The sequence below is a fragment of the Salminus brasiliensis genome, chromosome 16 (assembly GCF_030463535.1).
Source record: "Salminus brasiliensis chromosome 16, fSalBra1.hap2, whole genome shotgun sequence".
Taxonomy (NCBI): domain Eukaryota; kingdom Metazoa; phylum Chordata; class Actinopteri; order Characiformes; family Bryconidae; genus Salminus; species Salminus brasiliensis.
Genome location: NC_132893.1, coordinates 36,067,404 through 36,093,336, shown reverse-complemented (window position 1 = coordinate 36,093,336; position 25,933 = coordinate 36,067,404). Strand labels below are relative to the sequence as shown.

At 44.9% G+C, this 25,933-nt stretch overlaps 1 protein-coding gene across 5 annotated transcripts in view; it reads left to right on the top strand.

Annotated features, from left to right (window-relative positions):
* Positions 1 to 25,069, top strand: part of nsd3 (nuclear receptor binding SET domain protein 3) — a 29,448-nt gene extending 4,379 nt beyond the window's left edge. For 2 of the 5 annotated variants that reach the window (XM_072659290.1, XM_072659291.1), the window contains 23 exons: positions 1,563 to 2,654; positions 3,903 to 4,062; positions 6,724 to 6,878; positions 7,955 to 8,294; positions 8,667 to 8,899; positions 8,992 to 9,097; positions 9,351 to 9,451; positions 9,800 to 9,845; positions 10,502 to 10,632; positions 10,990 to 11,115; positions 11,735 to 11,861; positions 12,232 to 12,429; positions 12,809 to 12,988; positions 15,949 to 16,098; positions 18,864 to 19,020; positions 19,129 to 19,331; positions 19,792 to 19,904; positions 20,895 to 21,188; positions 21,531 to 21,647; positions 21,881 to 22,022; positions 22,301 to 22,407; positions 23,276 to 23,480; positions 24,536 to 25,069. In XM_072659290.1, coding sequence (XP_072515391.1) covers positions 1,608 to 2,654; positions 3,903 to 4,062; positions 6,724 to 6,878; positions 7,955 to 8,294; positions 8,667 to 8,899; positions 8,992 to 9,097; positions 9,351 to 9,451; positions 9,800 to 9,845; positions 10,502 to 10,632; positions 10,990 to 11,115; positions 11,735 to 11,861; positions 12,232 to 12,429; positions 12,809 to 12,988; positions 15,949 to 16,098; positions 18,864 to 19,020; positions 19,129 to 19,331; positions 19,792 to 19,904; positions 20,895 to 21,188; positions 21,531 to 21,647; positions 21,881 to 22,022; positions 22,301 to 22,407; positions 23,276 to 23,480; positions 24,536 to 24,846 — 4,749 coding nt within the window. In that variant the 5' untranslated portion in view covers positions 1,563 to 1,607 and the 3' untranslated portion in view covers positions 24,847 to 25,069. The remainder of the gene's footprint in view (positions 1 to 1,562; positions 2,655 to 3,902; positions 4,063 to 6,723; positions 6,879 to 7,954; positions 8,295 to 8,666; positions 8,900 to 8,991; positions 9,098 to 9,350; positions 9,452 to 9,799; positions 9,846 to 10,501; positions 10,633 to 10,989; positions 11,116 to 11,734; positions 11,862 to 12,231; positions 12,430 to 12,808; positions 12,989 to 15,948; positions 16,099 to 18,863; positions 19,021 to 19,128; positions 19,332 to 19,791; positions 19,905 to 20,894; positions 21,189 to 21,530; positions 21,648 to 21,880; positions 22,023 to 22,300; positions 22,408 to 23,275; positions 23,481 to 24,535) is intronic. The other 3 variants (XM_072659292.1, XM_072659294.1, XM_072659293.1) reach the window with 3 other exon arrangements.
* Positions 25,070 to 25,933: the final 864 nt, after the last annotated feature.

The window sequence follows — 25,933 nt, the reverse complement described above, 5'->3', positions numbered from 1 at the left end:
GGGCAGAACCCGAGCACTTCAGCGTCCCAAACAGCTGCACTCAGTCCTACACACTGCTGTAGGAATTAGACTGAGCGTCTGTGTTATCTGTGGAAGTAGGGCTGGGCGATATGGTAAAAATACTATATCATGATATTTAAAGACTTTTTCTGCGATACACGATGTTTATCATGACACATGTAATCACAGACTAATTACATCAGTAGCTACAGATTCTTACTATTACTATAACTACTATTCAGATCCTCTCTGTACTGAATACAGTGATTTATACTCAACATCTGCTGCTCTTCATCTAATGAACCCAGTCTAATTACACTGTTAGTAATGAACCCTGCAGCTGATCAGAGTTTATTAACACCAACAGTCTCCTCCATATGATTAGAGAAGCTTATTATTGTCACCATAATAAAATTTATCACAATACGATAAAATATCATCATATCGCTCAGCTCTATGTGGAGCTCAGTTCTATCTGTAGCTTCTGTTCTAGACCAGTGATGATTTGGTCATAAAAGTTGTTTATTTTTATTATTATAATACAGGTGTAACGATTTGAATAAATTGAAGAAATGAATGTGTAAACATTGGACAGTGTACAGTTGAGTGCAGAAGTTTGTGCACCCCTGCATGTGTATGTTGTTGATGTTCTGAGTGTAAATAAGGCAACACACCATCTTCAGGAAACCTAAATATGACACTTATCTGCACATATTAGACAAAAGTATTGTATAATATCTATTTATTTACTGAATTTAAAAGATTAGAAATAAATTAAATATAAAAATGAGCTCTAATCTTTTGTAAATTACATAATTTAGAGTTTTGTAATTTTCTCTCTGTTAAATTCAGTAAATAATTAGTAACCGTGTTACAGAGTCTTAAAGTGTGCTATGTCCATAAATGGAAACTCTGCAGCACATTTACATTTACAGCATTTAGCTGACGCTCTTATCCAGAGCGACTTACACGGTTACTGGTATTACAGAGGTGGGTCAGTGCAGTGTTAGGAGTCTTGCACAAGGGCTCTTATTGGTGTAGTGCAGCTTAGTCACCCAGACCGGGAATCGAACCCCAGTCTCCCACATGGTGTGGTAGCTCAGTGGCAGGTAGTGGTGTTATCTGTTGCGCCACACCAACATCCGCATATTCAAAACTATAGCACGTTAGCCACGCCCACTCACCATGAAGCTATACAGAGTGTTTCAGCCTGGATTGCTTTCTGAATGAGCAGCCAATCAGAACAGATCTATATATTGGGCCGGTTTACATTTATCGGTATTATAGGTGCAGTAACAGAATCTGCCTGTTTAATTCTAAGAGAGGTTTAAAATGCTATATATATAATATTTAAATAAATTAAATTGATAAAAATCAATTATGACTGAAGCCTTTAAGACTAATATATGTAAATGAGCTTTGTTTTAATTGGTTGCCCTGTATCGTGTTGCGCTCACAGCAGGGAGGGATGTTCAGGGTTGTGTGGGATGGTTCCTTTAAAGCACTGTCGTGTCGTGTTCTGCTCTTCCTGACCCGGCTGGTTTCTGTCTGTCTCTCCTCAGGCCCTGTAAGAAAAAGGGAAACTTAAAGGATGCTGGAGCAGAACAATGGATTTCTCCTTCTCTTTCATGCCAGGGATCATGGGAAACACAATTCAGCAACCCCCTCAGCTCATTGACTCGGCCAACATCAGACAGGAGGACGTCTACGATGCCATCAGTGACCCAGGGGACGAGGGTGGACCCCCGACGTACGAATCTCCGCTGGAGTCTGGTTTCTCCTACCCCACTGAAGACCTGCCTGTGGCTGCCAATGGTTACCCGACAGGGATCGGCACGTATGAGCACCAGGCCAAGTTCGCCTTGTACTCGCAGTACCCCAACGGCTCTGCCAACGGCTACGGCGCCATTCGGAATTATGGCGACCACGGCCTGCTGCTCAGCGAGGGAACCGTGCTGAGGACGCCGGTGGTCCAGGAAAAGCCGTCGTCTCACGTTTCTTCTCCTCCTCCTGCTCCAGCCCACTCCCATCTTCACCACCAGCCTCATCATCCTCACCCCCTTCATCAGCACCAACAGCAGCATCAGCATCACCACCCTACCAACCCACAGCTCATACCTCAGCACCACCACCATCATCATCATCATCATCCTCCTCCTCCTCACCCTCCCGCTCCATCTTCTCACCTCCTTCCTCCCGTTTTCCCTCCTCCTCCTCCTCTCCTCCTCCCCACCTCTCCTCCGCCTCCTCAGCCCATCCAGGAGACCCTCGCCACTGCCTCGAACCCCCTCGCGCCCCACGCCGCGGTCCCCGCACCGCGGAAATCCGAGAAGAGCTCGCCGGAAATCAAGATCAAGATCATAAAGACGTACCAGAACGGCCGGGAGCTCTTCGAGTCGTCACTCTGCGGAGACCTGCTGCAGGAGTTCCAGGCCAACCAGGCGTCCCACAGGAGGCACGAGCAGAAGAAGGAGAAGAGAAAAAAACGAAGTGGTCGTCACGCCGCCGCTGTCGCCGTCGCCACCTTCCCCGAGCACACCGGGCAGGAAAAAACGGACCAAATCCCCGGCCCGGCGCAGCCCAGCGAGCCCACCGAGGAGCAGCAGCCTGTGGCGACCCTCAGGAGCCCCAAAGCAGAACCCAAGGAACACAAGGTGAGTGTTAGGGTTAGGGTTCATGCACTGCAGCCTGAGCGTGACCTGCAGGCACCAGACTCAACCTGACATGATCAGTCTCAGGAGCAAGACTTGAGATAAGAGGAGGAGTCTCAGAATGTGCACCGTCACCATGGCCAGATCAAAAGAGCTCTCTGAGACCTTCATAAAGAAGGTTGTAGAATCAGACAAGTCTGAGAAGGGGTTTACAAGTGGAACAACTGACCACCATGGCCAAGCCTGGTCGTCCTAGCGAGTTCAGCCCAAGAGCAGAACCACAAGTTAAAAAAAAGCTCCCACCACAGTGGAAGTCCAAGTACAGCATTTACCACCAGGAAGAGACCACACATGTTTGTTGGTTTTAATGAGAGGTGCACAGAGGAGAAGGTGGTAATAAATGTGTTTGTGTGTGTGTGTGTGTGTGTGTGTGTGTGTGTGGGGGGGGGGGGGGGGGTTCTATTAATTCCATTTTATAAATGATGATTAAAAATGGTGTGAGTTAAGTTAGATCACCTCCATCTCTCCGTGCTGATTGAAAAAGGCAAAGGTTTTCATGGCCTGTCTGTCATAATGACCTCACTGTATGAGTGGTCATAATGTTTTGGCTCATTGAAGTTACGTTGTGCATTTTGCAGGAACCTGGTGATGCAGTATGTATCATGATAGATAGACAAGAGGTTGAGATTCAGTGTATTGGGCAGTGGTGGCTTAGTGGTCAGAGCCCTGGGTTATTGATAACAGGGTTGTGGGTTCGATACCCACCATGTTGCCACTGCTGGGCCCCTTAGCAAGGCCCTTAACCCTCTCTCTGCTCCCTGGACGCTGCAGCGGAGGCTGCCCATTGCTCAGGGCATGTGTGGTCACTGCCCACTGTGTGTGTTTGATCACTAGTGTGTGTGTGTGTGTTCACTGCACGAATGGGCACTAATATTTTTTCTTGAAGGCGTTTCTAACGTCTTTATTTGTGCTCATTAGGAACCATGTGATCAGAAGCCAGATGGCTGTCTTTAAAAGAGTGCCGTTAGCTGCTGTTTGAGATTTGTTTCTCCCACGTCTTCAGATTGATGAGCTGAGCAGCAGCAGGGGCAGCAAATGCCAGCCTTTATCTGTAATTACTCTAAACCTGGCCCGGCCCGTCTGCTCTGTAGTGGAGGTGGTGGCTGCGCTTCGTTTCTGATGAAGGTTTAGATGGAAGGCTCTTCCTGCTGCTTCCTGCTCATGCGAGCTGTACGTTTTGTATGTTTGCAGGTGGAGAAGCACTTCCCCTCGGTCATCACGAGCACAGGAGTGTGTGTGGAGTACGAGATCGGCGACCTGGTGTGGGCTAAAGTGGGGACCTTTCCGTGGTGGCCCTGCATGGTGTCCTCAGACCCTCAGCTGAAGGTCCACACGCGCATCAACACCAGAGGTACACTCATTCCTTCCATCCCTCACTCACTCCCTCACTCACTCCCTCACTCACTCCCTCACTCACTCCCTCACTCGCTGAGCTCCTCTTACTGCGTCTGTGTGAGTTTTTGACCCAGAATTCATTTCAGCTGCACACACTGCAGACGTGTCTGCTCTGACTCTGTGTACAGCTGATGTTAGTGTAATGACTGTTTATCATTGTTCTGATTGATCGTCTCACCAGATCATTAATGATCGTTACTGAGTGATTCATAGATGCTAAATAATTTAAATCAAATTTATTTGCACAGCTTTTTACAGCTGTTGTTGTCACAAAGCAGCTTTACGCAATCAGTAATTAGTTAAATAAAAGCGAGAAATCAACAATATAAGAAGACATGAAAACATAAGACCCCCAGTGAGCAGCCAAAGACCACCGTGCAGGAAAAAGTCCCTCAGAGCTGGCGGAAGAAACCTCGTGAAGAACCAAGACTCACAAGGGGGACCCGACCCGTCCTCCTCTGATCAGAACTATTTATAAATTATTGATAAAAGTTACCAAACCATCGAAACTGTTGAACTGCTCTGATCATCATATAATAATATAATCATAATCATAATATAATAATCATGGTGTAGAATAACTTAATATAGTCATGGCTGTGATGGTCAGAGTAATGAGAGGAATGATGGGTAATAGTGGTGATATTAATAGAGACAGGTAGTTAAGAGTCCATTTAGGTTTAACATGGTCATTAGGCAGGTAGCAGCAGGCAGGGAGCCTGCTGGTTGTACTGGTGGCTGGCAGCTGGTCTGACGCAGGCCCTTGAGCAAGGCCCATCACCCTCTGTGTGTGCTCACTACCCCTAGTTCACTAGTTTGTGTGTGTGTGTGTGTGTTCACTACCACAGAGGGGTCAAATGCAGAGAACACATTTGGCTGTACAGAGGGCAGTGACAGACACCTGCACCGTTACCTTTTTACCTTTGAATAAATAATAGTTTCATTGCCCAGAATTCCTTTCTACACCAACCTCTCGTCATCCCTTACAGCTACACACTCTGCCAAAGTGTCTGTACAGTTCATTCTAGTGTAAATTGGCTGAGGGGTAGAGCTACGGCTTAGGGCTTAGGGTTAGAACTGAAGGTTAGAACTGAAAGTTAGGGCTTAGGGTTAGAACAAAAGGTTAGGGGTAAGCGTTAGGGCTAAGGGTTAGGGCTAAGCGTTAGGGCTAAGGGTTAGAACTAAAGGTTAGAACTGAAAGTTAGGGCTTAGGGTTAGAACTAAAGATTAGGGCTTAGGGTTAGAACTAAAGATTAGGGCTTAGGGTTAGAACTAAAGATTAGGGCTTAGGGTTAGAACTGAAGGTTAGAACTGAAGGTTAGAACTGAAAGTTAGGGCTTAGGGTTAGAACTAAAGGTTAGGGATAAGCGTTAGGGCTTAGGGTTAGAACTGAAGGTTAGAACTGAAAGTTAGGGCTTAGGGTTAGAACTAAAGGTTAGGGATAAGCGTTAGGGCTTAGGGTTAGAACTGAAGGTTAGAACTGAAAGTTAGGGCTAAGGGTTAGAACTAAAGGTTAGGGCTAAGGGTTAGGGCTTAGGGTTAGAACTGAAGGTTAGAACTGAAGGTTAGAACTGAAAGTTAGGGCTTAGGGTTAGAACTAAAGGTTAGGGATAAGCGTTAGGACTTAGGGTTAGAACTGAAGGTTAGAACTGAAGGTTAGAACTGAAGGTTAGAACTGAAGGTTAGAACTGAAAGTTAGGGCTTAGGGTTAGAACTAAAGGTTAGGGATAAGCGTTAGGGCTTAGGGTTAGAACTAAAGGTTAGGGCTTAGGGTTAGAACTAAAGGTTAGGGCTTAGGATTAGAACTAAAGGTTAGGGCTTAGGGTTAGAACTGAAGGTTAGAACTGAAGATTAGAACTAAAGGTTAGGGCTTAGGGTTAGAACTGAAGGTTAGAACTGAAGATTAGAACTAAAGGTTAGGGCTTAGGGTTAGAACTGAAGGTTAGAACTGAAAGTTAGGGCTTAGGGTTAGAACTAAAGGTTAGGGCTTAGGGTTAGAACTGAAGGTTAGAACTGAAAGTTAGGGCTTAGGGTTAGAACTAAAGGTTAGGGCTTAGGGTTAGAACTGAAGGTTAGAACTGAAGGTTAGAACTGAAAGTTAGGGCTTAGGGTTAGAACTAAAGGTTAGGGATAAGCGTTAGGGCTTAGGGTTAGAACTGAAGGTTAGGGCTAAGGGTTAGAACTAAAGGTTAGGGCTAAGGGTTAGGGCTTAGGGTTAGAACTGAAGGTTAGAACTGAAAGTTAGGGCTTAGGGTTAGAACTAAAGGTTAGGGCTAAGGTTTGGGGCTTAGGGTTGGGGTTAGGGCTAAGGGTTAGAGCTAAGGGTTAGCGCTAAGGGTTGGGGTTAGGGCTAAGGGTTAGGGGTTAGAGCTAGGGGTTAGGGGTTAGGGCTAAGGGTTAGGGCTTGGGCTAAGGGTTGGGGCTAAGTTTAACTTCAAACAGCAGTATGTGTCATTTCACCAGGGATGCCCAACCTTTGCATAAGACTGTATGCTAGTTTTTATGACATCACAAAATCTGTGAAATGAAAACAAGCTGTATTTAAAGAGGCTCATCATAAAAGTATTGATTTGTGTCTGTGTGTGTGTGTGTCTGTGTGTGTGTGTGTGGGCGACAGGTCACAGGGAATACCACGTTCAGTTTTTCGGCAGCGTGGCAGAGCGAGCGTGGATCCATGAGAAGAGAATAGTGGTGTATAAGGGAGAGAGCCAGTTTGAGGAACTTCAAGCAGAAACATTACGGAAAACAACGAACCCGACCGAGAGGCAGAAGGTTCGCTCCACTATACGCTCTGTTTACCCACACCAACCCACAGACGGCATTTATCATCAGTATTACAGTAATAAAACCATGCTGAAATTCAGTTTAATAACACACCAGTTCTGACACTCATGTATGTGTCAGTAGTTTAACACATTGTTTCATTTTCGTTAAACATTTTATTTTGGTGAAAAATCTTATTCACCTCTTGTGTTATTTGAAAAATGACACTATTTAGGCATGCAGACGATGCGATTGGTGGACAATAAGTAAGGGTGGACAGTATGACTGTTTTATCATTATTCTGATTGATCGTCTCACAATATCATTAAAGATAGTTACTGAGTGATTCATAGATGCCAAATAATTTATAGTGGATACTAAACTGAACTCCTAGTGGGTACTGAATAAATCATAGTGGATACTGAATAATTCATAGTGGATACTGATTAATTCATAGTGGATACTGATTAATTCATAGTAGATACTGAATAATTCATAGTGGGTACTGACAAGTATAGTGGATACAGAATAATTCATAGTAGATACTCAATAAATAAATAAATAATATATTATAAATAAATCATAGTGGGTACTTAATAACTCATAGTATATACTGAATAATTCATACTGGGTACTGATTAATTCATAGTGGATACTGAATAATTCATACTGGGTACTGATTAATTCATAGTAGATACTGAATAATTTATAGTGGGTACTGACATTTATAGTGGATACTAAATACTCATAGCAGATACTGAATAATTCATAGTGGATACTGAATAATTCATAGTGGATACTGAATAATTTATAGTGGGTACTGACATGTATAGTGGATACAGAATAATTCATAGTAGATACTCAATAAATAAATAAATAATATATAATAAATAAATCATAGTGGGTACTTAATAACTCATAGTATATACTGAATAATTCATAGTGGGTACTGACAAATTAATACTGGGTACTGAATAATTTGTAGTGGATACTGAATAATTAATATAACAATAGCTTCAGGATTAATAATTGAATAGTAGGTTAAGAGGTTTGTAATAAGGGTGTTTCTCATGGTTTCCCTCCAGCTGCTGAAGCCCCAGTCTCAGCGTGAGCGCGGTCAGTGGGAGGTGGGCGTCGGCCACGCAGAAGCAGCCCTGCTGATGACCCGTGAGGAGCGCAACGAGAATTACACCTTCATCTACATCGACAAGCAGCCCGGTGACGAACCGCAGCCTGTCGCATCCCCCACCAGCAGGATCAGAAAGACTGCCCGTCCCGAGCGCCGGGCCAGACGCTCCAGGAGTGTGAGAGAGGAAGTGTTGCCACGGCGACAGCAGCCACGCCGCCAGTGCAGCATCACCAGCGCTGAGGAGCAAAGCTCACCCAACCAGGCAGATCTGGAGGACACCGATCGCAGCCCTGAAGGTAACTGCGACAACTGTGTCTGAAGTGGGGAGACACCCTATTGGCTAAAATGACAATCATAATTACTTAACTTAATTATTAGTTCTCCGAATTAAGAATATCTGTAACAAATAATTTTATCATTTAAAAAACAAATAAAAACCCTTTTCCTGTCACTGTGCTTTACAAGCCTAAATGAATTAATGTTCAGAATTAATATATATTCATTTAAAATAAATGTATTATATTATCTCATTGTACAACCATATAGAATATAGGTATGTTCACATTTTCGAAAGGCAGTTACTTTATGTTTACAGGCTTAATATTTTGTTTGTATATTAAAATTAAATATAACATTGGTTTCATATTCCCCGCCGCCCTGACCCTCAGGTCAGCCTCCAAGTCCTGAAGAAACTCCGCCAAGCCCCAGGAAGCCCTCACCTCCACCTGTCCGGACGCCCTGGAGGACCGCAGCTGCTCGGAAGCTGCTGCCTCTCTCCATCACCATGAAGAAGCTCAATGTGGAGATCATTAAGTGTGACTGGCAGCTGCCCAAAGTGAAGGTGGAGTCGCCGCCCAAGCAGGTGGAGAGAGAGGAGAGAACCGGGGCCCAGTCTCCTGAGGTCAGACTTGTTTATGTTCTTACTACTGTTATTACATGTTTATTACATGTGTACAGAGTCTAATCCCTCGGCACACTGAATTTACCACGCAGGGCTCGAGCGATAAAGCGGAGGCAGAGACGTGCTCCAGTGAGGAGGAGCGAGCAGCTTCACCTACAGCCTGGAGCGACCCTGAGAGTGGAGAACACACATCGACAGGTACACACACACACACACACACACACACAAACACACACACTAAACGGACTGTATTGTTATTTCCTCTATTTTGCAAAAAAAACACATTGGCGATGAAATCCAACCTAACCTTAGTCTGAATATATCTGTTTGTGTGTGTGTTACTTGTATGGGCTAATGTGAGTGTGTGTGTCTTTTTGTGTGTGTGTGTGTGTGTGTGTGTGTGTGTGTGTGTGTGTGTGTGTGTGTGTATGTGTGTGTGTCTTACATCCAGAAGCCATGGAGAGGAAGCAGCAACGTCGGTGTGTGCGGAGTCGCTCGGAGTCGGAGAAGAACGTCGAACCCATTCCAAAGAAGAAGGTGAAGAAGGAACAGGTAGAGCAAAGTCGCACCTGTTGTACACACTTCAACACACACACACTCACACACACACACACACACCAATCACCTGCTCTTTAAATACAGCATATCGTCGCTGTCCCTTAAAAGCCTTGTATCTCCATGTTTGCTGATTTTCACTTTGTGATGAGGCTGACGTGTTTCCCATCACCGGAGGACTATGTATGTGTGTGTGTTTGTAATACGTACCTGGACACCTACCTGTAATACTCACCTGTTGCCTGTTTCCTAGTAGACTCAGAGCAGACGGAGCGGACTCATGAGTGCGCCGGAGGTTTTGTATAATATCGTTTATCATAAATCATTATCCTCGTTGTCTTTCAGGCGGAAACGGCACCTCAGATGGACTTTAAGACGGGTTCTCAGAAAGGTGAAAACCAGTTTTACCTAACCTGAAAATATACTGTATACACCAATCAGCCATAACATTAACACCACCTGCCTATTGTTGAGTAGGTCCCCCTAGTGCCACCATAACAGCGCTGACGTCGAGGCATGGACTCCACAAGACCTCGGAAGGTGTCCTGTGGTATCTGGCACCAAGACTGAAGCTGGCAGCAGATCCTTAATTGAGGCATCACTAAGCCTTGGGTGCCCATGACCCTGTCAGTGACCACTGCACACTGGGAACACCCCACAAGACCTGATGCCTGATGTTCTGGAGATGTTCTGACCCAGTCATTGTCTAGAACATCACAGTCTGGTTCTTGTCAAAATGTCTCAGATTCTTACGCTTGTCCATTTTTCCTGCTTCAACACCTTCAAGACCTTCAAGAACTGACTGTTCACTCGGTGCCTAATATGTAGATCCACCCCTAGACAGACAGGAGCCACGCTATTCACTTCAGCTGGCATTGGTGCTAATGTTACGGCTGATCAGTACACATGTTTATTTTGCATGCTGTTGATGTTCCTGAGTGTAAATACTGGGAGATGTTTGCCCAGTGTACAGAACAGCACCGTATTCATCTTACACTGATGTGTGGAGTGTGTCTTCAGCCTGCTAACAGCGCTGTGCTCCTGCAGGGGCGAGTGAGATTTCCGACTCGTGTAAGCCGCTAAAAAAACGCAGCCGGGCCTCAACGGATGTGGAGATGGCCAGCTCTCTGTACAGAGACACGTCTGACTCCGACTCCAGAGGACTCAATGACCCTCAGGTAAAACCGCACTCACCTGGACTCACCTGGTGACCCTCATTTCACTGCCCTTTGGCTCCTGGGTGGGGATTCTCAACCACACTGAGGAGCTGACAGTTTCAAGAGCCCACATCCTACAGTTTTCTGTTCTGCCTTTCAAGGGGGCGCTGTTAATAATCCAGCAGCAGCTTGTGGTACTCTGCATTAATGACACTGTGTTCTTGTTGGCCAGGTCACCCAGCCCCATGTGTTGGGTTGTTCCCTGACACTTTATCTATAAGTTGACATGTAGAGGTAAATAACCACAAATTGTAAGTTAGTATTATATATTGTGTGTGTGTGTGTGTGTGTGTGCGCGTGTGTGTGTGTGTTGTGCAGAGTGGGTTTGGGAAGCGCTCGGACAGTCCCGCTACACTTGACCCTGACGGCTCAGACGCTCAATCAGTCGACTCCAACGTCTCCCGCCAGGGCGGCAGCTCCTCCAAGAAGGACTTGGTGTGCCAGGTGAGTCAGTGTCCGCTGACACACACACACTCAAACTGACTCAAACTGGCAATAATAACTAGGGCTGTCCCGACCCGATCCAGTGGATCAGAACAGGGCAGATTGAGGCATAGTTTGAATGGACAGTAGGGGTGGGCAATATGACTGTATTTTATAGTATTGTGATAAATCTTGTTATTGTGATACACGGTATACCTTTCTGAGTATAAGGAGGATATCACCAGTGCACTGTCCGATACCAACAGTGTAATCAGACCTGGGTAACTGGATGAAGAGCAGCAGATTTTGAACATAAATCGCTGTACTCAGTATTGGAGAGTATCTGAACAGCAGTTTTTAAGATGATGTTGCTACTGATGCATGTTATCTGTGATCACGTGCATCATGATAAATATTGTGTGAAAATGTCTTTAAAAATATTGAGATAATATTTTTTACTATGTTACCAACCCCTAATCAGCTGTGACAGTAGCAGCTCCAGAGCTCAGCACGAGAAGAGCACGGCTGATCTGGCTCTCACGCAAGGCTCAGCCTTGCTCCTGCGTCAGTGTGCAGAGGGACAGCAACCACCTGCAGCCGAGATCAGACCTGTGTGTGTGTGTGTGTGTCTGACCCACAGGTGTGTGAGACGTTCGGGGACTCCCTGCTGAGCTGTGAGGGTGACTGTAACAGACTGTTTCACCCTGAGTGTCTGAACTCTGCCGGGGGGACGGAGGGAGAGGCCATCTGCACCGAGTGCAGGACAGGTCAGATTAATAACCATTATTATTATTATTATTATCGTTATAATGTAATAAAACATTATTATTATTATTATTATTATCGTTATTGATAAAATGTAATAAAACAGTATTATTATTATTATCATCTATATAATGTAATGAAAAAGTATTATTATTGTTGTTGTTATTATCATTATCAACATAATATAATGAAACAGTATTATTATTATTATTGTTGTTATTGTTATTGATACAATGTAATAAAACAGTATCATTATTATTATTAGGTCTTTAGGTCTTAATTAGGTCTTCCCTATGTTTTTGTTTTGAAACTTTCTGTCTCTCTCTCTGTCTTTCTGTCTCTCTCTCTCTGTCTCTCGGTCACTCTCTGCAGGTTCCCACCCCTGTTTCTGCTGTAAGGTGGCTGAGGGAGATGTGAAGCGCTGTTCGGTGACTGGGTGTGGCCGTTACTACCATGAGACGTGTGCCCGTAAATACCCAGGCAGCGCAGCTGAGCCCAGAGGCCTACGCTGCCCTCAACACAGCTGCGCCACCTGCTGTCTGGAGAGAGACCTGCACAAAGCCAACAAAGGTCCGTCACTAAAAACCGAGCGCTTAAATAGTAGCTCCACCGTCAGTATCAGCGGATCTTCTGCCTTTCAGCACGTTTGGAACTAACGATGATAACAAGTGTGTGGGGGGCGGGCCTTAGCGAGGAGCAGACAGTGTAGAAAGGACGGGCTTCTCTGCTTCAAATGTCATCACATCGCCCAGTGGGAACGTTAACATTCGGAAAGTCGCAGCCCACCACTATGGGGCTAAACTGCTGTAGGCTGAGTCGATGGATATATGCAAATTTTCATAATGGGTTTTTCTTTGCAGGTATATAGGCCGCACGGACTGATGCATTATAATGATATATGATCTGTCCCCTATTTAAATCAATTCTTGTGTGAATTATGCTCCCACAGGCCGAATGATGCGCTGTATCCGCTGTCCCGTGGCGTATCACACCGGAGACAGCTGCATAGCGGCCGGCAGCGTGGTCATCACGCCGCACATCATTATCTGCAGCAACCACTCCAGCGCCCGGAGGAACGGCCACCTCTGCTCGCCCGTAAACGTAGGCTGGTGTTTCATTTGTGCCCGAGGTAAGCCTGGTCCCGTCACCCTTTCATACAGCCAGTCAGTCGCCACAGTGAGCAGCCGGTTAGGATATGAGCCTCTGTACTCAGACATTTTATCATATACATATATAAATATACTTTTACATGTATACGTCTGGTTCTTCTCAGCAGAACGTGTGGAATGCATGTCTTTCCCTTTTAATATTAACATAGTGATTACTGATTACCACTGTTATTAATACTTCTCATACAGTATCAGTAACCAGTATGAACTGCCTCTGGTTCAGTGTTGTCTTTGTCGATGTAAATGTTCCTTTTTCTAACTGCAGGGACACTTTTTGAATGCCGTTTCTAACCTTTCTTTCCCTTTTTCCGTCTAATCTTTTTTCCTTTTAGATGTACTGTGTGTTCGTAAACCATCGGAGCGTGTTTGTTTCTTAACCTGTAAACGATTCGTTCTGTCTGTGATCCTTCAGAAGTGTGACTGAGGTTAAAGTGGACTTAATCAGACGTTCCCTTACCAATCAGACAGTTCGTTTCCTCTCGTGTGTTTGACTACATGGCTTTAAAGGTGCCATCAGTGTTTCTCAGGTTTCTCACTGTCATCATTACATACTGCCGGCTTTTTTCAGACACTTCTGCTTTAACACCAGTGAAAAAGTAAAATATCTGCTGTGCCGTCGTCCGTCTAGACCAGGGGTGGGTCGACAGGGACTGCTGATTTCCCTGCTCTAACAGCCTGATAAACCTGGCAGTTAACAGGTGAGCTGAATCAGGTGTGCTTGAGCAGAAAAAGCACAAAACTGCAGAAATCCGGCACCCCAGGATTACCCTCCCCTGGTCTACAGTCAGAATGTAAACTCAGAATAAGGGTGGGTGATATGACTGCATGTAGTTTTATATTAATAATAATAAATGATGTTACAGTGGGCCGTTCAGAGCGTGTGATGTGTGTGTTTAGTACACTGAACACCTGCATAGGTCCTAAAATTACATGTAAACCCCATAAGTACTGTGTGCACGGTTCAGTTCTTCACTCTCATAAATACATTACTGCCACAGTTAGCAGGAATTTCATCAACCCTAAAAGAGACCCCTGTGGGACTCCTTAAAGGTGCTCTTCTGCGGTATAAAATGATCCATAATGGTTTCTGCATGAGGATTACTAACCGAATGAATACACCTAGGATTCAGTGTGTTAAAGAGATCCTGAAAACAACATCCAGCATACAGTCACTGCAGAAACTGTATTTTACATGTATATAGCTTTATACATATCTCTCACCCTTACTCTACAGTATCCTCTCACTCAGCAGTGACAATAAACCCAGCTTTTGTCGCATTAAAGGGCCAGTATCACAGAAAACCTGAGTGATGTCATATGTAAACACAGTCAGCGCTCCCACAATCCCCAGCTTGTTTTTGTGATGTCACAAATATCAGCACATTTACATAGAGACTGTCTAATTATATATATAATTATATCATATTTAATTAGCCTACAGCTAGAAGGCGCAGCCTATTTATCCCAAAACTAAAATAAGAAGTAATATTTCAGCTCTGATTTCTTTTTAAACGAGGCTTCAGCCAGAGGCTTCAGAACAGAGACAATATCATCGCTGTCACGTGAAATCTCATTATTATTTTGGAGCATTTCTATTGGTCCATTCATCATGAAATTCTGATATAATGTAAAGAACACTTTGCAGATTCACACTATAGAGAAAAGATAAAAACGACAAAAATGGAGATACAAGGTTTTAGTGTGACGTTGACGATGTATCAGTGCTAAAAACAGCCTGTCGGAAAATGGTCGTGTTAAAATGAAGTTTGTTTTTTAAACCCCACTCAGAATATAATCCACGAACCTCAGCTGTAGAACATGTGATATGGGCTCTTTAAGAAGGCTGAAGTTGGACGAACATGCTGAAGTATCACTGATCGCACCTTCAGCCTTTAGTATTCATACACCGCTCCTCCTCCTCTGCCTCCAGTAGACAGACACTCTCTCCCTCTAATTAGTAGGTTAGGAACTAATCACGAGTAGAGGATGTTACCAGTTCTCCTGTATTATCTGTAGAAATCCTGATGGTGGGGGGTGTCGGCATGGGAACCGATGCACCCGATTATCACTTTCTGTTGTTTTGTAGAAAAAAATAAGAACCGTCTTAATCTGGAGGATTATTTGGTGCAAATAAAGTTTGTGGACACCCACAATTTAAATTTGCACCCACTGCTGACACAGATGTGCAAATGCGCACACACAGCTTGTCTAGTCCCTGTAAAGAAGTACTGCCAATAGAATAGGACCCTCTGGAGCAGATCAACATCATGACCCTATTGGCTCCATGCTGCCTAATAATGCCAGGCGTGGGCTAGAGGGGTATAAAGCCCCCCAGCATTGAGGAGCTGTGGAGCAGTGGAGGAACTGTGTTCTCTGGAATGATGGAGGAGGAGCTCCATCCAGTACTTTTGGGATGAGTTGAGGAGTTGGGGATGATAAAGTGAGGTGGGGTGGTGATCATCATCATTCAACACCATGACCTCACTAACACTAGCTCTTGTGGCTGAATGCAGTCAAATCCTCACAGCAATGCTCCTCCTCCAAAATCTAGTAGAAAGTCTTCTTTTCTGGACAGTAGAGACAGTTACTCCAACAGAAGTAGAATCAGCTCTTTTAATACCATTGATTTCAGAAGAAGCAGTGAATGAGCAGATGTCCCAATACTTTTGTCCATATAGTATAGCTATGATTTGCATTTCAGCCTCTAATATTTTTAAAACTCCCAGATGAACTCTGAAACACCCCTCCACTCATCACATTTATATTTTCCTTTCCAGGACTCTTACCTCCTCTTTAGTGTGAGTCTGTGTGTGTAAGTGTGTGTGTGTGTTATTTACCTTGGTGTGTGTTCTCTGTGTGTTTTTCCGGGATCATGGGTAGTGTGTGATTGCTCATGGATTTTCCTGTTTGTCTCGTGTAGGGCTCTTAGTGCACGACCACACTGACACCGTTTTAAGTTCTTATACCTTTAAGTCTCACTACCTTCTGACTGAGTCAAATCGTGCTGAGTTGATGAAATTACCTATGATTCCTTCTTCTTCGTCAGCTACCAAAAAGAATATCGGAAAAGGTAACATCACGTTTTCTTGGTATATCTAGTGTTTATTGTTTGTGTGCTTTTATTTACACTCTTCGTTTTGGCTCCCGTCTGTATTTTTATTTATTTATTTATTTTAGTTTTTCATAATTTTGCAGTTACTAATGCAATCGCTGGACTTGAAATAACTCCTGTCAGCTCCACCTGCTTCATAGCTACATTTATTGGCCATTTTATTAGAAACACCTGTCATATACAGTATGTCTTGCTCAATTCTGCACCTGCAAAGTGCAGTGAGCATGCGTCAGCCATGTGACTGCTGGACCAGTCCCAATCAAGGCGAGGTCCCGGAACAAGCAGAGCAATGGTTAGGACCAACCTCGGTCAGGAGAGAATCAATTTACTGATTAGGACCAATCGCAGTTAGGGGGAGGGGTCTCAAACCAAACAAGGTAGGGATTAAAACCAATCACACTTAGGAGGAGGAGTCTCAGAACAAACAAGTATGCGATCAGGACCAATCACAGTCAGGGGGAGGCCGTAGAACAAACAAGGCACTTATTAGGACCAATCACAGTTAGGGGGAGGGGTTTCAGAACAAACAAGTAAGAGGTCAGGACTAATCACAGTCAGAGGGAGGTCTTGGGCTTGGTCACAGTACGGGGAAGGAATCTCCAAACAAACCAAGCAAGAATTTGGACCAAAGGATCTCAAACAAAGGTGTGGATTAGGACCAATTACCATCAGGGGGCGGAGTCCCAGTCAAACTAAGTGGACAAATTAGGGGGAGGAATCTCTAAACAAGTGGGGGTTAGGACCATATGTGTGGCCTCTAAACACTGTAACTACAGTTATGGGGCTGGCAAACTGCAGCAACAGGTGGAGCTCCAGTCTGTAACTGTACACCTGTATTGCGGAGCTGACGTAGGGGTTTCTGATAAAATGGCCAGTGAATGAGCTACAAGGCTAGTGGACAAAATAAACTGGACACTGTTTAACGTATTTACACACAAGTCAGTACTGTGAACAGCTCAATTTCCTGGATTTCACAGAATTCCTCTCTCACCTGCCCCAGGTGAGGGTGTAGGGCAGGTTATTTTGAGTCCTGGAGCTGCTCGGCTGTAGGCTTGCTTCAAATCACCCCGTGTTTGCTTGAGCACATCCTTCTGTATCCGGAATCCAAGCGTATTTTGGATGGCAGCATGCAAGTTATTTACATTTCTTTCCACCCTGGATTCTTCTGTGATGTCCTCTTTGACCTGCTGTTGCTCACAGCTGAGTTTTGCCATCCAAAATAAAGGCTTTGTGTTGCTGCTGTTAGTTTGGGTGTTCTAAATGCAGGCATGCGCCTCATCGTCCTGTGTGTGATCCATTCGCTGCAGCTGCTTCGCTAATCAGGCGGCACTAAAGCTCACAGGATTTTACAAGCAGATCTTCTATTCCTCAAACCTCACCCTACAGCATGCATGCCTGAACCAATCGGAGTACTCACTCAGGCCCTCACTGGAGAGCTGGTTATACTGGGACAGTTGGGGACAGATAGGCGGGAGGCATTTTTCAACAGGTTCCACCCACCAATATTTAAATTAATATTATTGGAGAGCAACATAGATAAGAGTGGCCAAACTTTAGTCTTGGAGGGACAAAGAGTGTTGGGGTCCCAAAAAACAGAACTACAGTATATAAACATGCAGAGGTAGGTACACAAGGTCTAAAAGGGTTCTATCTAGCACTGAAAAAGGGGTTATTTAACTTAAAAGAACTAAAAAGAAAAGGTTCTTTAAGGAACCCTTCTGCATTTTATGACATTTAGCTAGATAAATATATATATTTTTTTTATGAACAGCATAGGATTCTCATTCAGTAAGCCCTAATCAAACGCTATTATAGGCCAATTTTGGAAATCCCTAATCTAGAACCATACAGAATGCACTTTTGTGAAGTTTTTCACTCACAAAGCTTGACTATAAAAGGAGCAAAAGCCAGAAAATAGCTGATGAGCTCAGTCAGAGTCGGGGGTCCGGTGTGAAACCGAGCTTCACTGTAGAGAAACTGACCCACTCTGATCTCTGTACAGTGGAGGTGAATGGAAGCAGGCGTCTGTCGCCATGACTACAACACAGATACAGCCCATAATTTATCTCCTATCTAAACCCACCAGTGCAGCTACACGAGTCTTCTGAGTTTTATATGGAATGATGATGATGATGATGATGATGATGAAGGTAAAATAGTGAATAGAGAATCTGAACTAATGCAGTTCTCTTTAGGGACTACTTTCTGTAGCCGCACTACACCCTGCAGCATGTATCCCTCCACCATTTTAATGATCTGGTTCTAAAAGCAGGTTCTAGAGCCGAACTCTTCTCAGAACTCTGGTAGAACCGTGTCTCAGGCATCAGGCAGCGTCTTCATCACCATTAGGTGAAGAACTTTCTGTGAGGAGCTTTTATTAGAGCTTCAGACGTCTGCTTCCCTTCACCTCCACTGTAGAACCACAGCTCTGACTGGGGGAGCTTATCTAGAACCTCCACTGTAGAACCACAGCTCTGACTTTATCTCCTATAGTGGGTTTAAAAAAAATAGGGGCTCGCAACCCACCTCCAACCTCCCGTTTATTCCACCATGCATTCGGGACAGGTGTGCTATTGGGTGAGGTTTGGAGAATAGTGCCCTCTAGTGTTTGCTAGCTGACTGGCACGCAGTAACAAGGTGTGCCCCTTTTGTGTATGTGTGTCTCCTGTGTGTATGTGTGTGTATGTGTGTGTGTGTGTGTGTGTGTGTGTGTGTGTGTGTAGGAGGAAGACTCCTGTGCTGTGAAGCGTGCCCCGCCTCGTTTCACCCCTCGTGCCTGAACATTGAGATGCCGGAGGGGGTGTGGCTGTGCAGCGAGTGCAGAGCGGGAAAGAAGCCCCACTACAAACAGATCGTCTGGGTCAAACTGGGCAACTACAGGTACACCCACAGCTCAGACACGGGCACTGACCGCAGCACGGCCACCAGCTCTTCACAACTTACACTGTGTGTTTGTGTGTGTGTGTGTGTGTTTACTCTTGGTTGTAGGTGGTGGCCCGCTGAAATCTGTAACCCTCGTCTGGTTCCGTCCAACATCCAGAGTCTGAAACACGACATCGGAGATTTCCCTGTTTTCTTCTTCGGTTCTCACGACTACTACTGGATCCACCAGGGCAGGGTGTTCCCCTACGTGGAGAGCGACAAGAACTTTGCCGAGGGACAAGTCGGGATTAACAAGACGTTTAAGAAGGGTACGGTTCAGAGCAGAAAGAAGACTAGAGTCATTTATCTAGAACTGTTTTAATAGGAGCAGCTGGAGTCCAGGAGAGCACAACTAGCCATGCTCTGTCCGGGTGGGTAGATGGCGCTCTCTCCCCGCATTGCTAGTTCTAGGGGGAGTTAATCAGCAGGACCAAGGTGTTAGAAAATGTGAAAAATTTGCTTTAAAAAAATGATATATTCAATATTTATTAAATATTCATTATTTATTAATCTAATCTGATTGTAGATTGTTTAATCGGCCGATGTGCTTCGGATGGTCTTTCAGAAATACCATAGTGTTACGGGGGGGGGGGCGAAGTGTACGAAGCATCAACAGCGACTCTAGTCTTAGGATTGTTTCCTAATAGATGTCGTCAGCTTTGTAGATTACTTCTCATGTGTGTGTGTGTGTGTGTGTGTGTGTGTGTGTGTGTGTGTGTGTGTGTGTAGCTCTTGAGGAGGCAGCGAGGAGGTTCCAGGAGCTGAAGGCTCAGCGTGAGACAAAAGAGGCTTTAGAACAGGAGCGCAACTCTCGCAGACCCCCACCATACAAACTCATCAAGGTACAACACACACACACACTCACACACTCCTCCCATACAACACACACTCTCCTCCCATGCAACACACACTCCTCCTATACGACACACACACACACTCCTCTCATACGACACACACTTTCCTCCTATACAACACACTCACTCCTCCCATACAACACACACATACACACACACACACACTCCTCCCATACCACACACTCTTCTCCTATACAACACACACTCTCCTCCCATATAACACACACACACACACTCCTCCCTCCCATACCACACACTCTTCTCCTATACAACACACTCACTCCTCCCATACAACACACACACACACACACACACACTCCTCCCATACCACACACTCTTCTCCTATACAACACACACACTCCTCCCATACAACACACACACACACACACACACACTCCTCCCATACCACACACTCTTCTCCTATACAACACACACTCTCCTCCCACACGACACACACACTCCTCCTATACGTCACACACTCTGCTCCCATACGACACACACTCTCCTCCCATACAACACACACACTCCTCCTATATGTCACACACTCTCCTCCCATACAACACACATACTCCTCCTATACGTCACACACTCTGCTCCCATACGACACACACACACACACACACACTCTTCCCATACCACACACACACTCCTCTCATACGACACACATTCTCATCCCATACGACACACACTCTCCTCCCATACAACACACACACTCCTCCTATATGTGTCACACTCTCCTCCCATACAACACACACACTCCTCCTATGTCACACACTCTCCTCCCATACAACACACACACTCCTCCTATGTCACACACTCTCCTCCCATACAACACACACACTCCTCCTATATGTCACACACTCTCCTCCCATACAACACACACACTCCTCCTATATGTCACACACTCTCCTCCCATACAACACACACACTCTCCTCCCATACGACACACACACACTCCTCCTGTCTCTCCTCTTACAGCCTGCGCTTGGTCTCTCTCTACAGTCCAATAAGCCGGTGGGGAAGGTGCAGGTGCATATGGCCGATCTCTCAGAGATTCCACGCTGTACCTGCCGCCCGACAGACGAGCGGCCGTGTGGGCAGGACTCTCAGTGTTTGAACCGCATGCTGCAGTACGAGTGCCACCCGCAGGTGTGTCCAGCCGGGGACCGCTGCCTCAACCAGAGCTTCTCCAAACGCATGTACCCCGACACTGAGGTCATCAAAACCAGCGGCCGAGGATGGGGCCTCAAAACCAAACAGGACCTGAAGAAGGTCAGCCAACAACCAACAAATTGCTTTTAAATAAAATAATAGAAGCCATAGCGCCCCCTACGCTTCCTGTAGTGTATTACAGTCTGTCAGAATAAGCGTGTGGATCATATGAACATTATAGAGCATTATAGAGCGCCCCCTACGCTTCCTGTAGTGTATTACAGTCTGTCAGAATAAGCGTGTGGATCATATGAACATTATAGAGCATTATAGAGCGCCCCCTACGCTTCCTGTAGTGTATTACAGTCTGTCAGAATGAGCGTGTGGATCATATGATCATTATAGAGCACTATAGAGCTGAATGTGGATTTAGGCTGAAGTTTTAGAGTTTGTATTTTAAAGGGAGATTTTGTGATGGAGTACGTCGGAGAGCTGATTGACTTGGAGGAGTGTCGTCAGCGAATAAGCCACGCAAACAAGAACCACATAACCAACTTCTACATGCTGACCCTAACCAAGGTACTTTAATTCATTCCTTTAAAATAAATGTAATAAACAAACAGTGTGTGTTTGGGCAGATGTGGGCAGGTGTGTGTTATTCTGCAGTTTGACACTGTTGTCACTTTAGTATTAAAATATGAAGTAAAGCAAGACTAAGATTTTACTGAACCACATTAGTTGTGTTATCGGTCTGTGCTGCTGTAACTATTCATTTACCTGTTTGTTTGTTTGGTTGTTTTTTTTTTGTTCAGGATCGTGTGATTGACGCTGGACCAAAAGGAAATCTCTCTCGCTTCATGAACCACAGCTGCAGCCCAAACTGCGAGACGCAGAAGTGGACGGTGAACGGGGACATTCGCATCGGCCTCTTCACACTGTGTGACATTGCAGCTGGTCAGTACCTAATCCTGCCATATCACCTCCTGACCCCTAACCACACTGGATCATGTCCAAATTGTGCAAATGTCACGTATATGTATCTGAAAACCAGTAGAGGATCATTATATATATATATATATATATATATGTGTGTGTGTGTGTGTGTGTGTGTGTGTATATATATATATATATATATATATATATATATATACACACACACATTATAATAATAATTGATATATGACTCTGAGCATATCAGCCTTTTACAGCTGCAGGTTTGTGTGTTTCTGCAGACACTGAGCTGACGTTTAACTATAACCTGGACTGTCTGGGGAATGGGAGGACGTCGTGCCACTGCGGGGCTGAGAACTGCAGCGGCTTCCTGGGAGTTCGGCCCAAGGTAGAATGGCCCAGATATCATAGTGGCCATCAAAGCCTGCTTGCATTATCACATCATCACAGTCCCATCCTAGAGTATTTAGTGGTAATTAATCAGGAAGGGCTTTCAGTGAGAACCAGTCTGATTGGCAAACCTGGTCGAGTGGAGGCAGCAGTTCAACTGCAGGAAGGCTGGACAATTCCTAGAAGATGAGCATGTCATAAATAAATAAATGAGGGGTGGATAATAAACCTACCTAAATCTATGTGGTAGATATTTTCTGATTTTTCAGCTTTTAGAAATATATTTTCAATAAATAAATAATCTGTTTTTATTAGTTTAGCAAAGAATTTTATTAAAACGAATTAAATTGACTTCAAAATCTAAAAATCTGGGTATAAAAGTACAGTGTAAGCCCACTTTTATTTCTGATAAGCCTGTTTCATGTTTATTTTAGAGAAATCATAATTATAACGAGCTTATAAACCACAGAAGTATTCTTAAGAAATGCGAATAGACATTCATTAATACATAATACTAAGGTTTTCTACATTTATAGATGTAATTGTAGCAGTTTTAGTCAGTCTAATTGTATGTATTTATTTGATATATTTAATTATATATTTACTTGTTTGTTTATTTTTAACAAAGATGTAATGGGTGTCTGGGCCATGTAGTGAGTCACAGTACAGCCATTTACAGAACAGCTTCAGCTATAGTATTGGCCAGTCAGTTAAAATGTGTCTTTGTCAGGTGATGATCCTGTTCACTCTCCACTTGCTTAAACAGTGTAGTGAAAACATCCAATTTCATATTCTGGGGTCTTATAATTAAGCTGTCTTTGTTCCTGGTCCTGGGTGGGTGATGTTCTGCTGTGGCTGTTCTGCAGAGTGCAGTGGTGATGGAGAAGGAGGAGAAGGTGAAGAATTCCAAGCTAAAGGCTAAGAAGCGTAAGCTGAAGCTGGAGAGCAGACAGACCCACGAGTATTACTGCTACTGCTGCGGCGAGGGCGGAGAGCTGGTCATGTGTGACAGGAAGGACTGCCCTAAAGCCTATCACTTGCTCTGCCTCAACCTCACCAAGCCTCCGTACGGTACGCTACCTCACCACGACCAGGGAAGCTGGTCCTGCCACGACTTTCATTTCAGCAATGATCTTTAGTTCGGCTGCTCACTGTCAGCTGGAGTAGATTCCCTGTGAACATACCACCAGAAACGAGTTCAGTCAGAATGACTGTGTGGATTATATGAGCATTATAGAGCATTATAGAGCGCCCCCTACGCTTCTTGTAGTGTATTACAGTCTGTCAGAATGAGCGTGTGGATTATATAAGCATTATAGAGCATTATAGAGCGCCCCCTACGCTTCCTGTAGTGTATTACAGTCTGTCAGAATGAGCGTGTGGATTATATGAGCATTATAGAGCGCCCCCTACGCTTCCTGTAGTGTATTACAGTCTGTCAGAATGAGCGTGTGGATCATATGAACATTATAGAGCATTATAGAGCGCCCCCTACGCTTCCTGTAGTGTATTACAGTCTGTCAGAATGAGCGTGTGGATCATATGAACATTATAGAGCATTATAGAGCGCCCCCTACGCTTCCTGTAGTGTATTACAGTCTGTCAGAATGAGCGTGTGGATAATATGAACATTATAGAGTATTATAGAGCGCCCCCTATGCTTCCTGTAGTGTATTACAGTCTGTCAGAATGAGCGTGTGGATCATATGATCATTATAGAGCATTATAGAGCGCCCCCTACTCTTCCTGTAGCGTATTACAGTCTGTCAGAATGAGCGTGTGGATAATATGAACATTATAGAGTATTATAGAGCGCCCCCTACGCTTCCTGTAGTGTATTACAGTCTGTCAGAATGAGCGTGTGGATCATATGAACATTATAGAGCATTATAGAGTGCCCCCTATGCTTCCTGTAGTGTATTACAGTCTGTCAGAATGAGCGTGTGGATCATATGAACATTATAGAGCATTATAGAGCACCCCCTACGCTTCCTGTAGTGTATTACAGTCTGAATATTTATTCATAAATGTAATGTAAAATAAATCATAAATGAAGCAGCTAAATAAACCTATTTTAATTGTGTGTGTGTGTGTGTGTGTGTGTGTGTGTGTGTGTGTTTATTTAGGCCGCTGGGAATGCCCGTGGCACCAGTGCAGCATGTGCCAGCGCCCCGCCTCAGCCTTCTGCCAGTTTTGCCCCGCCTCTTTCTGCCGCGAGCACGAGGCCGGTCAGCTGACGCTCTCAGCCCAGGACAGCCGGCCCTGCTGCCCGAAACACGACCCAGCTCAGACCGGCCGGGCCAGAGTGAAGGAGGAGCAACCGGAGCCGGGAGAAGAGGAGGGAGAGGAGGAGGAAGAGGAGGAGGGAGCGTCGGGAGGCGGAGAACAAGCTGGAGAGACAGAGGGAGGAGAAGAGGGAGAAGACATGGGCGAGTGACTGTGCACAAGACTGAAAAACCAAACCCGGTGACGAAGCAAAACAATACCCTCAGAGCAGCCAGGGGGCGCTGTGGTGTTCAGAAATCAAATAGATACAAGTGTTATTTGTTATTCATTCCAGATGTGCGGCAGCTGGCGCGTTTTTTGAGCCGCGACGTCACCGTTTTACGACTTCGCTTCTTCAGAAACAGCACGTTGAGGGGCGGTGGATGGACACGGGCAGGTGGGGTGGGGTGGGGGGTCAACTAACCGTCACTTTACTGATGTTCTTTGGCCGTATCGGAAGCCCCGAGGCTTTCCTACCACGGCCGCTCGGTTTCATTTTCGACACGGTACCTGCAACACACTCCAGAACAGACTCGATTTTATGTACCTCATGTAAATAGAAAGGATTCCTATGAGACGTGTAGTTCCCCGGGAAATCGGAGGGATTTGCCGCGTGTTCCGAAGTCGGTCGGCTGCGGTGCTGTTTGGGGAAAAACAGGAAAATGAGAACGGTCACCGGACCGACCGTGGCTAAGGTTTGGTTACGTGCTGCCACTTCATACCCGTGTGTTGGTGATTTGTAAGATATATATCATTATTAATATATTTATGACTACGTTTACATCCACTCACAAGTGTACAGTATTGTTCATTGGTATTAGTGAGTTTGATATCACTATTCTTAATGTTGTAAATGTGCCCTTTTTGTCAGCAAATGATTAGCCTTCTTCATCGCTTGGCCTTTTCTGTTGTTTTAGCCTCTCTCTCTCTCTCTCTCTCTCTTTCTTTTTTCGTACGATAGCGATTCACACCGGATTTGAGAAAACATGATCTACAGTGACGTTCCAACACAGATAGCACTTCACACTTTCACCTTCTTGCCTGAGACGCGAGGTTTCCTCAGTGTTATTACCAGCTTTGGGTACTCAGTACCTCGAAACCTTGATCTGGCCGTCGCAGATAATCCTAACACTGCCATCTTGCCAAATTTCGCCGTCGCTAGTATTGTGCCAATATGAGTATCCAGTAGGAAATGGTTTGTTTTATTTGAGCGCTGCTCTAGAACCGATGTACTTGGCATTGCGTTGTGTTTCTCACGA